We start from the raw sequence: 12,670 nt of genomic DNA, 5'->3' as shown, positions 1-12,670 counted from the left end.
GGGAGCAGGCCTAAGCCAGCAGGTCGTTATCCCCCGAGGGGTCCCAGACTGCGAGAGGGCACAGGCCGGGCTGAGGGACCCCCTCTCCCCCCCGAGTGCACAAATTTTTGTGCACCGGGCCTCTAGTATGTTTATAAAAGTGATTTGGACAGTTCTTGTATTCATTATTTTTTAATTTAGGTACTAAAACAAAGACTATAAAACTCCAGAAAAGTTAGAAAATTGATGAAAATTTAACCACCTTTATTCTCTTTACAATAGAGTTATAAAAAAAACTTTATAAAAGTATAGTCATAGATCAGAATAGACATGTAACAAAGTTTTCTGCCCATTGTTATTTCATGTAATTATAATGCTCTTGTCATGCAATTTCTATTTATAGCTATCTTTTTTCCCTCTGTTCATTCATTAACTTATTTTCAGAACTCCAGAATGTGCTTTGGAGGGTTTTTGAAATCTATGCTATCTTATGAATTCAAATATATGCTATACTTAACTTGATACCATATGAAAAGATCATTTTGATTTGCTTTTCTACTATGGTTGTTAAAATACATACATTCTGCTTTTTCTCCATGTTCCTCTTAGATATCATTCCCTCTAAACCTAATTCAGGTATAAAATACCTTTATATTCTCTCCCTTTCTTTCTTCCTTTCTTTCTTTTCTTTCTTTTCTTTCTTTTCTTTCTTTTCTTTCTTTCTTTCTTTCTTTCTTTCTTTCTTTCTTTCTTTCTTTCTTTCTTTCTTTCTTTCTTTCTTTCTTTCTTTCTTCTATCCTTATCAAAACATTCTCTTTAAGGCACTATCCTATGTCTCTATATCTGTATCTATAATTCAGTATATAGAAATATATCATTTATTAGCTACTGGTTTTTAATAACTATAATTTATTTCTAATTATAAAAGAAATATAAGATGTGATTAAAAGATTTGCAAAAAATAAATGGAAGTTATTTTTAATCCTTCAGAAAATCCATAATTCTATATGATATCAAGTATAAGCTATTTTTTCAATAATATACCCTATAAAAATTTAAACCTTTATTGAATATACTAATTTTGTACTACATCAATGTATTCTTTCTTTTATAGCTTCTCGGACTTCTTTACAGAGTGAGCTTCATCGAGATAGGAGGTATGGTTATATTTATAATAGAGGGTATATATTCTGCTCATAATGAAATAAAAATTTTATCGGTTAGCAAGTTAAATATTTCTCTTTCATAAGCAGTGTATTATAACATTCTGCCTCATCAATACATTTCCTGAATTAATCTATAAGCTTGAATGATAGAGACTTTGGTTGAGAGGAGAAGCAATACAAGCCTAAAAGTGTTCTTTTGAGACTAATTATTTACTGACATCAATTTGAAAATGTTTATTAAGCAACTACTATCTATAAAGCATTATCGGAACTGCTTCAAAGGAGTGCTTTGTACCTCATAGCTACTTAGTACATGTTGCATAGATAAATGATGAATGACAGGATAGGAAATTGAGTGGAAGGATAAAGAAAGGAAAAGAGGCAGGCAGGCAGGCTGGATAGATAGCTGAATGCATAAGTGGCTAGATGGTTGGCTGGAGAAAGGGAAGAAGGTCACTGAATACACAAAAAGAAGGACAAATAGACAGATAGAGGGCTGAATGGATGGGTTAGCAGGTGGATAAATGGATAGATTTTTATAAAACAGCTTCCATGCTTTCAGATTTCTTAGGGTATGGTACCTGGGAATGAAGAACAAAGACTTTAGAGTGAGACATTATGCAAGTTCAAATCATGACTTTACTTTCTCACCATGTGACCTTGGCAAGCTACGTAACCCTTCTTCGCTTCAATATCCCCATCATTAAAGCAGTACAAACCAGACCTCCCTTGTAAGGTTGTTATACGGATTAATGCATGTAGAGTGGTTAAAATTTATTAATTAGTAACTCATTATTTAGTTAAACAAAAGCTATAAGCAGAGGTTCTTAGGTACTGCCATTCAAATGTAATTAATAAGCAGGTTCCACCGTTTCACAAGCTAGCATGAGAGTGTGTCTATACATGGGGTTGGGGGTGGGGGGAGGGTGTTTATTTTATTAATATTTTTATTGATTTCAGAGAGGGAGAGAGAGAGAAACGCCAATGATGAGAGAGAGTCATTGATCAGCTGCCTCCACATCCCACCACACTAGGGAATGAGCCCGCAATCTGGGCATGTGCCCTGCCCAGGAATTGAACTGTTACCTCCTGGTTCATAGGTTGATGCTCAACCACCAGCCAGGCTATACACAGTTTTGATAATGATAGTGCTTTTTGGTTTTGTTTTTATTTGGCATAGAGTGCTAGAAAAAGGAAGAGCAGGTATCCTCGTCATTATTTGTTAGAACAGAAACTTGAGGCTCAGAGAGGTGATTGATCAGCTCAGAGTTGGTATTTGTTAGGAAGTCAGGTTGAAGGTAAGATTTAAACATGAAACTGTATAATCAGGTTAAGAAAATTATGAAAGAAGCCATGTGCCTAAATTACTATGGCTCCTCAGTGTTAAAGAATAATCATCAAATTCGTGTACAAAACTGACAAGGAACACAGACACACACATCAGGGTCTAGAAATGAACATGTGAACTCTAAATGCTTAAAGATAACTTGGAATTGGGACAGAGGTGGAGTGAGGAGGAAGAAGGTATTCTATTTATATGGTATCATTTTTGAGTTTATACTTTATAATAACAGAAAACTAAACAATTCTATTTGACCCATGCACTTTTCTACTTATGGTATATTTATGTTTGTCTATAGGCTAGATAGCAGAGCCCTGGAATAAAGAGTTTGTATGGACCTTACCTAGTCCATATTCTTATCAACCAAGGCAGAGCTAAGTGTGCTTAGGGTACATCTCTAACTTTTTGTGCCCAAACTCATAGAGGATGGCTGCCATTTGATCCCTTGAAGCCTGCCTGGGTGTACTGTTAGAGACTGTACATGTCATTTCTGTGACTGCGGTAGTTCTTATGTAACTTGTTTGGGTGGTAGTTGTTTTCATGAAGCTTTGAACATTTGCAAATAGACTATAGCCTGTTACCAACTTGCAAAATCTCACTGAGGCTTCTGTCTGCTAGGCGCCCGGAGATCACCATTGTGGCAGCTGAGCCACTGAGGCCAGCCTCATGGTTTCCAGGAGCCCCAGCCCCAGGATTGGGATTTCCCCCACCCTCTGCAGCAGGCCCTTGGAGGCCCAGTGAGCTGGTTCCTGCTGAGGTGAATAAGTACCCTGTTATCTCTTTGCATTTTATGTTTAAAATGAAATTCAAATATTAGAACAGTGAGAGTGTTAACATGTTGGCTGTCATCCATAGATGTCTAAAATTTTCATTCATTATTTTGTAGCTCCCACCATCTTATGAACAAGTCATAAAAGAAATCAACCAAGTTCAAGTTAATACTACAAATAACAATAATGCTGCTGCCTCTCCAAGGCACACTATTACTTCTGCAACTCAGACTGACTTTTCAGAAGAAATAGACAACCACCTGCCTCAAAGTAATGCAAGTAATTTGTCTCCCCTAATTCTGACCTGGTTCTAGGAAAGTAATCAGTAGGCTCTAGTCTTAAAAATAATTTTCAATTCATACATAATTTATTGAGCTCTGCTTCCCAGTCAGTGTGATCATGTGTGCTTTCTTTATTTGGATTTGCTATGATTATAATAGTTCATTCTCAGGACCCAAAGCCCCATTTCCTTGGGCTCACCCTAATTCATAACACAAAACATCCTTTAACTCATGGTTGGTATTACTGCTGATGCCCTTTATTCCCACCGAGAAGGATGTTGTATTTAGCAATGTAAACTTGATAGGATGCTAAAGGTGTTTGCCCTGTTAGGCTTTTTAAATGCATTGTATTAGGATAACAGACGGAAATAAGTTACTTTGGAAAAGTAAAGCAAGAATCATTAGAATTTTGACAGCGAGAGAGAAATGATTTGTGTGATAAGTCTACTGAGAATCAGAAATTTAACTGTGTTTTAAATTATTACAAAATGAATGTTTCTTATATGAATAAATATAATTTGAACACTGTGCAGAAAGCTGAGTATAAACATTTCCACATTGATTTGGGAATTACTTTTTACTAATTGAGAGAACCAAATTCTCTTGCTATTCTACATGTATATCTTTAAAAATCTGTTTATCTTCTATTATGTTTTTCTTTTAAATTATAATGTTGCAACTTATTTTTGTTCATTTTGATCTTATCAGCACTGCAGGCACCTCTCAAACCTCTTCAGCCTGCCCCAGGGGTCTCAGCCAGTGATCTTCCCACAAATGTGGCACCTTTAATAGTCTTTGACATTTCTGAGGAACACACTTGTCCAGAAAACTCCAATGCTACAAGATGTCCAGTGCCAAAACCAAGATCAAAAAGCAACCTCAGACCAGTAGCCAGAGATTCTCACATTAAAGGGCAGAATCTCCAGAAAATCAGCTCAGCGGCCACCGAAGAGGAGTCAGCCCCAAGCCGACCCCAGTCTCTGTTGGACAATACCAACGACTTGGACAGTCAGGCAGGGATGAACATTATGAACACAGAACGAAGCCAAAATAGTATTGTTTCAAGGATCAAAGCATTGGATAGTCAGACAAATACTGAAACTTCTGAGCTGCCCAAGAAACCAGAGATTGCTCCCCGCTCACTCCCCCCAAGGCCTGCTGTTCCCTCAGGGAAACCCTCTGTGGCTCCCAAACCAGCTGCTAACAGAGCTTCTGGAGAACTGGACTCCTGGAATGAAAACAGACGCAAGGTGGCCTCAGGGGAAGGGCCCACCCCACACTCTCCACCGCAAGAAGTAGGGAGCATCCCAGTAACCAAACCTGAATTGCCAAAGAAACCAAACCCTGGCCTTACACGAAGTGTTAATCCTGAGACTCTGGGGGGAGGGCCCGTGGTTGAGAGCCCTGATGGCAGGAAGAGAGTCCCAACTCCTGCTCCTCGACCTTTGCTGCCGAAGAAATCAGTTTCCTCAGAAAACCCCAGCTGCCCTGCCGCTTTGCTGAAACCAGTCACTGTTCCTCCCCGACCCCCAGTGGCATCACAAGCCAAAGCATTCAGGTCATTGGGTGAAGGAGCCTCAGCCAACCCCGCAGCCCCAGGTCTGCAAAGCAAGCCTCTGGGGGACATCGACCTCATCAGCTTTGATGATGATGTTTTACCCATCCCACCTGGGAATGTGGTTGAAGACTCTCTTGGTTCAGAGATGGCTCTGGGTGAGTAAAAGTCAGAAGTGGAGGGGAATCTAAACTCATAGGGTCTCTTGAATGGCACTTGCTGTTTCAGTTTCCAGTACATAGGTTATTGAGATGTGTATGTGTAGAGAGAGGGAGAAACACAGAGAAATTAAAAAACATGGAGCTGGGTGGAAGATGGAAATTAAGAGGGAGGAAAGGGAAAATACGGAATGGGAAGATGGAGACAGAGAACGAGGGAGACACACACGTTGATTACTATTATCCAAGCCTGGGATGAGGGACCAAACCAGATGTGGGCCGGCTCCCTTACTCTGGCAGATGGAGAGTCAAACATGAGCAGGAAGCAGGGAAACTTCCCATACATGGGAAGTCATGCAGTGGGTCTGGAAGGGCTCCTGAGATTGAACCAGCCCTGCTGGGAGTGCCTGGAGAGGGGCCAGCCCTGGGGAGGACTTTGGCAAGACCAATGCAAGAAGTGAGAACCCAGCCATATGCTGCATTTTTTTTTCCCCATAATCTTTATATAAACTCTTCCCTTGAGAATGCTGTTTTGTAAATAAATACAATAGTTAAAAGTTTCCTGCCAAGATCAGGACAATTAAATTTCTCAAGAGGCAGAGGAGTGTTTTTTTTTTCCCCTCACACTGTTCAGCAAGAGGGTGTGATGGTGAAGCTTATGTCTGATTTGTCAAACTAAGCTGCTCTGCCTGTCATTAATAAGATTTGTTTTACTGCTGTTTACTTATTTGGGTAGAATTTTTGATCATATAAGCTTAATAGTATTTTCAAAAGGTTAGTTGTCATCTGTAAAAATGTTTAACATGCATCAGTGGTATAAACTCTGATTCAAAACCAGCTTCTGCACAGCATAGGTGTATTTTAAATGATAACAAATACATATTTATTAAATATTTATCATACACACAACATGTACCGTGCCTCTTTCTCATAAGGAGTAGAAGGGAAGCTGTTGGAATATATTGAGTTTCTGCAGTGTTCCAAACCCTGTACTAAATACCCTGACATCTATTATTTAATTGAATACTTACAGAAACCCTCTGTAAGCTATCATTAGCCTCAATTTTCAGATGAAGAAAATGAGGCTGAGAGAGATCCATGGGTGATTTGCCCAGTGTCATAAAACTACAGTTTTCCAAGGCAGAATTCATACTCAATCTATTTATTCTAGAAAAAAATATTTTTTTAGTTGAGAGAGAGAGAGAGAGAGAGAGAGAGAGAGTTTAGAGAGAGAGAGAGAGAGAGAGAGAGAGAGAGAAACATCGATTTGTTGTTCCACTTATTTATTCATTTATTGGTTGACTCTTGTATGTGCCCTGACTGGGGATTGAATCTGCAACCTTGGTACATTAGGCTGACGTTCTAACCAACTGACCTACCCAGCCAGGGCATTCAATCTTTTTATTCTAAGTCTAGTTTATTTTTCACTATATCGTATTGCTACCCAACATTTCCATGAAGCCTTAAACTAGGCCAGTGGTTGGCAAACTGTGGCTCGCGAGCCACATGTGGCTCTTTGGCTCCTTGAGTGTGGCTCTTCCACAAAATACCGACTTCTGCGCATGGGCCACGAAGTTTCAATTGCACTGTATGTGCGCGCCTGCACGTGGTATTTTGTGGAAGAGCCACACTCAAGGGGCCAAAGAGCCGCATGTGGCTCACGAGCTGCAGTTTGCCGACCACTGATACTAGGCAATACATTAAAAACTTTTCAAGTCTTGGTTATGCCATTTTCTTATTTAAACCTTTTTGGTGTTACAAGGTTCAAGGTAGGACAGGGGTGGGTAAATTCAACAGCAGCAAGCTGTTTAAGGGGTAGAAACTGTTTAGGCCAAAGAAATGCCTCCTTTTATAGAACCTGCTAGATTCTGTGGGGATAGCACTTAGTTAATAATTGTTGAGACTATTTCTGTGTCATTAAGCAGATAATTACAGTCATCTTCAAAAAACAAAGGTCAAAAACATACATTCAACATTAATGCAGTCTCATGCTTCATCCTGAGCCTTTTCTGTTTCATTGCACAACGTTTAATTATTGAGGCAGTCTTTTAGCAAAATGTGTAACTTGCTTGCCCTGCCTGACTTTAGCCATTGCTCTTGACTGTGGAGTTTTACTGAACTGAACACCTCTTCCTATATTCTGCTCCTCACGTAGTGATACTGTCAGACTCCCAGCCTCCCCTAGAGAATCCTAGAGATACCCTTGAGTCTTCCTGTCACTCAGTGGCTAGTTGTTTGGACTTGGAGTCAGACTGGTCTGGGTCTACCACTTAATTGGCATATGACTTTGGACAATTTACTTAATCCCACAATACCTTGGTTTCCTCATCTATAAAACATGATAATAATACTCCTCAAGGTATTTCAAGGATACATGTGATTATGAAGGAAAGCCCTACCTATGATCTGAAACATGTGAAGTGCTCATTAAGTGGTAGTTGTTGTTATTTCTTGCCCTTCACATCCAATTAGTTACCAACTCCTGCTGCGTTACCTTCTGAATAGTGATTGAATCTTCCTCTCATTTCCATCCCTCCTGCTACTGCCCTGTCCTAGGCCTTTATGCCCCAATCACTGCAGTGGCCTCCTCAGTTGAGTCTCTCCTCCTTCCACAAATGCAGCATCGTCCATCTTATGGCTACCCAAGCAATATTTCTAGAGTGTACATTGGACCTTGTGACTTCTTTGCTTATTGCCCTCCAGGATCATCTCTGAATTCCTCAACATGTAGAGGGTTTATTTATTTATTTTTATTTGGACTTTGTGACTTTTGTTTTTCCGGACTTTGTGACTTTTTGATGGCATATCAATAGCACTGTCTTTGGATTATGTCTCTTTGTGAAACCTTGCTTAATCATCCTAGCATCAGCCAGAAACTGGGAGAGGAACACAGGATAAAGGCGAGAAACTCACAAATATGTCTTTCCTTCTCTTTCTCTTTTCTGAAAAATAAAGAAAATCTAATAAAACAGTTTTCATATAATGAAGTTGCCATATTAATCTCAGGAAATAGAGATCAAAAAATACTGAAACTATGAAAACATTGTAAAGATTAGAAAATTTATTAAAGAAAAACTCGTAAAACAGACAGTTTAATATTGGATTCATTTCATGGGTAGAATGCCTTCCAGGTTAATATAATAGAGCTGAGAAGTATTAGCAGTTCCTCTTCACACCTTTACCAATCATATCCAGTTGTCAAAAAGGCAGAATACTTCTGCTGTCAGCCCCATTACACAGACCAGAATAATAATGTAGCAGTCAATTTCTGGTATTAACAGAACTCAAGGGAAAGAAATGACAGAAAAGCAAGCCAAGGATGGTGAAACTAATTATGATGACAAGCATGTTATTAGAGACAGGTAATGGGCAGAAAACTACATTATCATCAATGTTTTTCTCTACCCAGTAATGAAAAGCATGCGGATACAGGTGTAAAGCCGCTTGCTAGTTTGGCAGCAGGTGGAGAATAATTGGTTATGTGTGTGAGGGGCTTGAAGGAGGGCAGAATAACACTGCAAATAAAAGTAGAGAAAAGTGCCATTGGCCTTCCTGAGATTTAGATGAAAGATTCTTTTGGAGATGCTTTGTGTTTTTTCTGGAGAAGCCAGAGCAAACAGTCTGTGATGGAGAGACTTGTGGCACTGCGGTTCTTAACCCTTTCTGGATCACAGAACTCTGAGAATATGATTAGCTTGCAAATCTTCTTTTTCCTTTGAAAAAGGAGTTATATTTTTCCAGGTTACAAATAAGAGCTAATTATTATGAACTAAGTCTGTCTAATTTAGACAAATTCAAAAATATATATCTGCATTATTTCCCATTAAATAGGATCACTGAGGAATAGTATCAAAAAGAGAATTTTTATGCAGACATTCTCCATTTTTCATTCATAAAACCTGTATGTCACTTGAGCAAAATGATTTTAAATTTAAAAGGGGAGCCAGAGGTTTCAATGCCTGGAAAGTCTTATAAAATATCACCTAAATAATTCAGTTGCTCGTTCTTTCAATATTATCTATTGAACACTTACTTGAAGCACTATTTTGTGCTAGAAGCTACTTGAATTGAAAAAGAGATTCAAATTCTATTTTAAATTAGGTGAGGAGCACTATTTTGTAATGGAGTAGCCCATTACTAAATTACCTTTAGTTTATTGTAAATCTTAGACCCAACATGTAAAAATATGGGCCCCATGATGTTTAGTTTTTGTGCATCAAAACTAAGCTATAGTACCCAGTTATTCAAACACTCATCTGTAAGTGTTGTTGTGAATGTATTTTGTAGATGTGGTTAACATCTACGATCAGTAGACTTCCTTGATAATGTGGATAGGCCTCATCCAACCGGTTGAAAGGCTTAAGAGAAAAACTGAGGTTTCCCTGGGGAACAAGAAATTCTGTCTTAAGACCTCAGTATCACTTCCTGCCTGCCTGCCCTATACATATCAAACTTGCCAGCCTCCATAATCACATAAGCCAATCCTGATTGGTTCTGTTTCTCTGGAGAACCCCAACTGATACTAACTCTAAGCAGACTCCTGGGTTTGAAGCTTGGCTCTGCTACTTCTCTATTGGGTGATTTCTGTACCTCTGTTACTTCATCTGTAAAATGGGGATAATACTTGTACCTAACTCAAGGGAACCAGAATAACCTCGAGCACAGAGTAAGTACTTTAAAAGTGTTTGTAAATAAGTAATTCTGTGGTGCCAAGTTTACTTCTCAGCTGGAAAACTTGAGATGTTTTTATTCTCAAATATTTGCTATCAACCATACATGATCGCTTTTTTCCACACCAAGAACAGAACAGCCTAGGAACAAACAGCACCTCACCAGCCACAGGTGCCTATACATTTAGATGGTGCAGGAGCAGGGTGAGACAACAGGCCAACTCTACACATGGGGATAATTCGGCAAAGCTGCGGTAAGAGCACTTCTGGAACATTAAGAAAAAAATATATAGAATTTTTATTTTTCTAGTTACTTTGTGGAAAATTTTATGGCCATTATTGCCTTGAAAAAGCAACAAAAGGGACAAGAGTTTTTGCTTTTTTTCCCCTTATTTTTAAATGGTTTTTACTTTGTTTGTTTGAGAGGGGTGTTACAACTTTTTTCTTGATAGTGAATTTATTTTATCGGATTTTTTGAAGTTACAAAATAACATATATTTGCTGTAACAACTCAAGCAATATAAACATTTAGTGAAATATACAAATTAATCTCCCTCTAAGTCTGTCCAAATCCCCAGACTAACCAGTGGGAACAATGTTATATGTAGCCTTCTGTGCCTTTAGACATTCCAAACCAAAGCTTATGAACATATATATTTATATATGCATGTGCTTTTTCCAGCTTTTTATAAAAAATTTTAATGTACTATATTACTCAGCAGATTGCTTTTTTTCATTTAACAATGAGATTTGTGGACTTCTCTTCAGACCAGTAGATGTAAGTCTAACTCCTTGTGTCCTTATACCTGCCTGAGTGCATCACAGTTGATTCAACATTTCCCCTATTGATGGACAAGCAGGTTGTTTTATTTGTTTTCAAATTTTGGGAATTTTTTTTTTCTTTTTTGCCACAACAAAAAATGCTGCAGTAAAGTCTCCTAAAAAACATTTTCATTTCTACTAGTGCTTTTGTTTCTGAGGAATAAATTTCCAAAAGTGAGACTACTGGCAAAAAGTTATGAACTTTAAACATTAAAATTTTTTTTTTCAATTACAGTTGACATTCAATATTATATTAGTTTCATGTGTACAGCGTAATGGTTAGACCTTTGCTTCCATTGTTACATTAATTCTCCATATAGGTGTGGATTTATTTCTGGACTTTCTGTTCTGTTCCATTGATCTTTGTATCTATTTTTATGCCATTACCATGCTGCTTTGATTACCATAATCTTGTCATATAATTCAATATCAGGTAGCGTGATACCTCCAAGTTTTGAACTTTCAACATTTTAATAGTCCCACTGATCCAGTTTCCTACCTGGCAGTGCTTGGAGTCCCCAAACATGAATGCTATCTTTGCTCGATATGTTGTCCACTAGCATTTTGGGGGAGGGGGAGGTGCCCTCTCATGAAAAGAGATAAAGAGTAGAAGGATCCAAGATGGCGGCCGATGGGACAGGCTGCAAGATAGTGTGTGAGTGAGAGAAGGAAAGAAGAGTGTGTGGACATGCGGGGAGTGTCTGTATTTATGAGTGTGCGTCAGCTATATTCCACAGCACTGTTGGGGACTGGTGGACCAGGCTCCCCTTGCCGGGCAGCCTTTACTACTGCTGAAATCTCTCCTGCAGCAGCTGGCTCTGCCGCAGAGACCACGCCATCTTGAAGGGGAGAGCAGCTGTGATCAGAAGCCCAGCCTTACCTTCAACTGGGGAGACTTCGGATACCTCCCGGGACCCAACAACCACATCTCCCAGGGACCAGCTGCCTCAGCTGTGAACCCACAACCACTGAGACTCCAGCCTCCCTGGCCACGGGCGCCTAAAAAGTTTGTCCAGGGGGAGACAAAGCAGCGCCGAATACATGGACAAGCCCTGCGCCTTCTCACAGAGCAGATAGAAGGAACAACTGAATTGAACAACACCCACCTGGAATTGGTGAATTAAACACTGCTAGTGAGGCAATCCGTGGATGGAAAGGTCAGAGATTGCCTAGAGAGAGCTCTGCCTCCTCAGATTCAGCTGGGTGTTTGTTGTTTTCATTTTTTGGATTAGTTGTTGTTTGTTGTTTGCATTCATCTCAGAGTGTTTGTTGTTTGCATTTTTTGGATTAGCTGTTGGGGTTTTTTTGTTTTCTCCCCATATACATATATTTTCCCCCTTCTTTTTTCTTCTCTTTCTTTTCTCTCTTACATTTTTTCCTTTTCTCAATATCATTTTTGCACTCTTTTCTGTTCCCTAGTTCTCTTTTCTCTGGTGGTCACCTTTATTTGGGGATATGTCACCTTTATTTGGGGTTATTAGTATCGTGAATATATTTGTGTGTGGTGCCCTGTGCATTGTGTCTTGTTGTGTTGTATTTTGTGCCTTTAAGTCAACACAGGACAGAGAGAGATACATAACCAGACATCCAGAGAAGAGAGATCATGGGAAGACAAAGAAACAGTGCATATACGAAAGAAAAGGAGGAATCACCAGAAAAGGAAGTAAACAAAATGGAGGCAAGCAATATGTCAGAGGAAAATTTCAGAGCAATGGTCATAAAGACGCTGAAAAGGATGGAAGACAAACTCAACAATATTTGTAAGAACCAAGAGGAAATGACAAAGTACCAAGAAGAAATGAAAAATGACATCGCTGCAGTAACACAATAGAAAGCATCAACAGTAGACTAGAAGAAGTGGAGGACTGCATCAGTGAGCTAGAAGACAAGGTAGGAAAAAATACCCAAGCAGAGCAGCAACTGGAAA

At 39.1% G+C, this 12,670-nt stretch overlaps 1 protein-coding gene across 4 annotated transcripts in view; it reads left to right on the top strand.

Annotated features, from left to right (window-relative positions):
• The window catches only part of SH3D19 (SH3 domain containing 19), a 105,938-nt gene that overhangs the window by 48,465 nt on the left and 44,803 nt on the right, over window positions 1-12,670 (top strand). For 3 of the 4 annotated variants that reach the window (XM_014543869.1, XM_014543872.1, XM_014543871.1), the window contains exons 3-6: window positions 1,094-1,136; window positions 3,106-3,244; window positions 3,374-3,536; window positions 4,247-5,251. In XM_014543869.1, the coding sequence (XP_014399355.1) occupies window positions 4,558-5,251 (694 nt within the window). In that variant the 5' untranslated portion in view covers window positions 1,094-1,136; window positions 3,106-3,244; window positions 3,374-3,536; window positions 4,247-4,557. The remainder of the gene's footprint in view (window positions 1-1,093; window positions 1,137-3,105; window positions 3,245-3,373; window positions 3,537-4,246; window positions 5,252-12,670) is intronic. The other variant, XM_014543870.1, reaches the window with a different exon arrangement.

The sequence above is a fragment of the Myotis brandtii genome, unplaced genomic scaffold (assembly GCF_000412655.1).
Source record: "Myotis brandtii unplaced genomic scaffold, ASM41265v1 scaffold34, whole genome shotgun sequence".
NCBI classification, from domain to species: domain Eukaryota; kingdom Metazoa; phylum Chordata; class Mammalia; order Chiroptera; family Vespertilionidae; genus Myotis; species Myotis brandtii.
The sequence above is the reverse complement of the archived record's forward strand: the minus strand, read 5'-3'. Positions and strand labels throughout refer to the sequence as shown.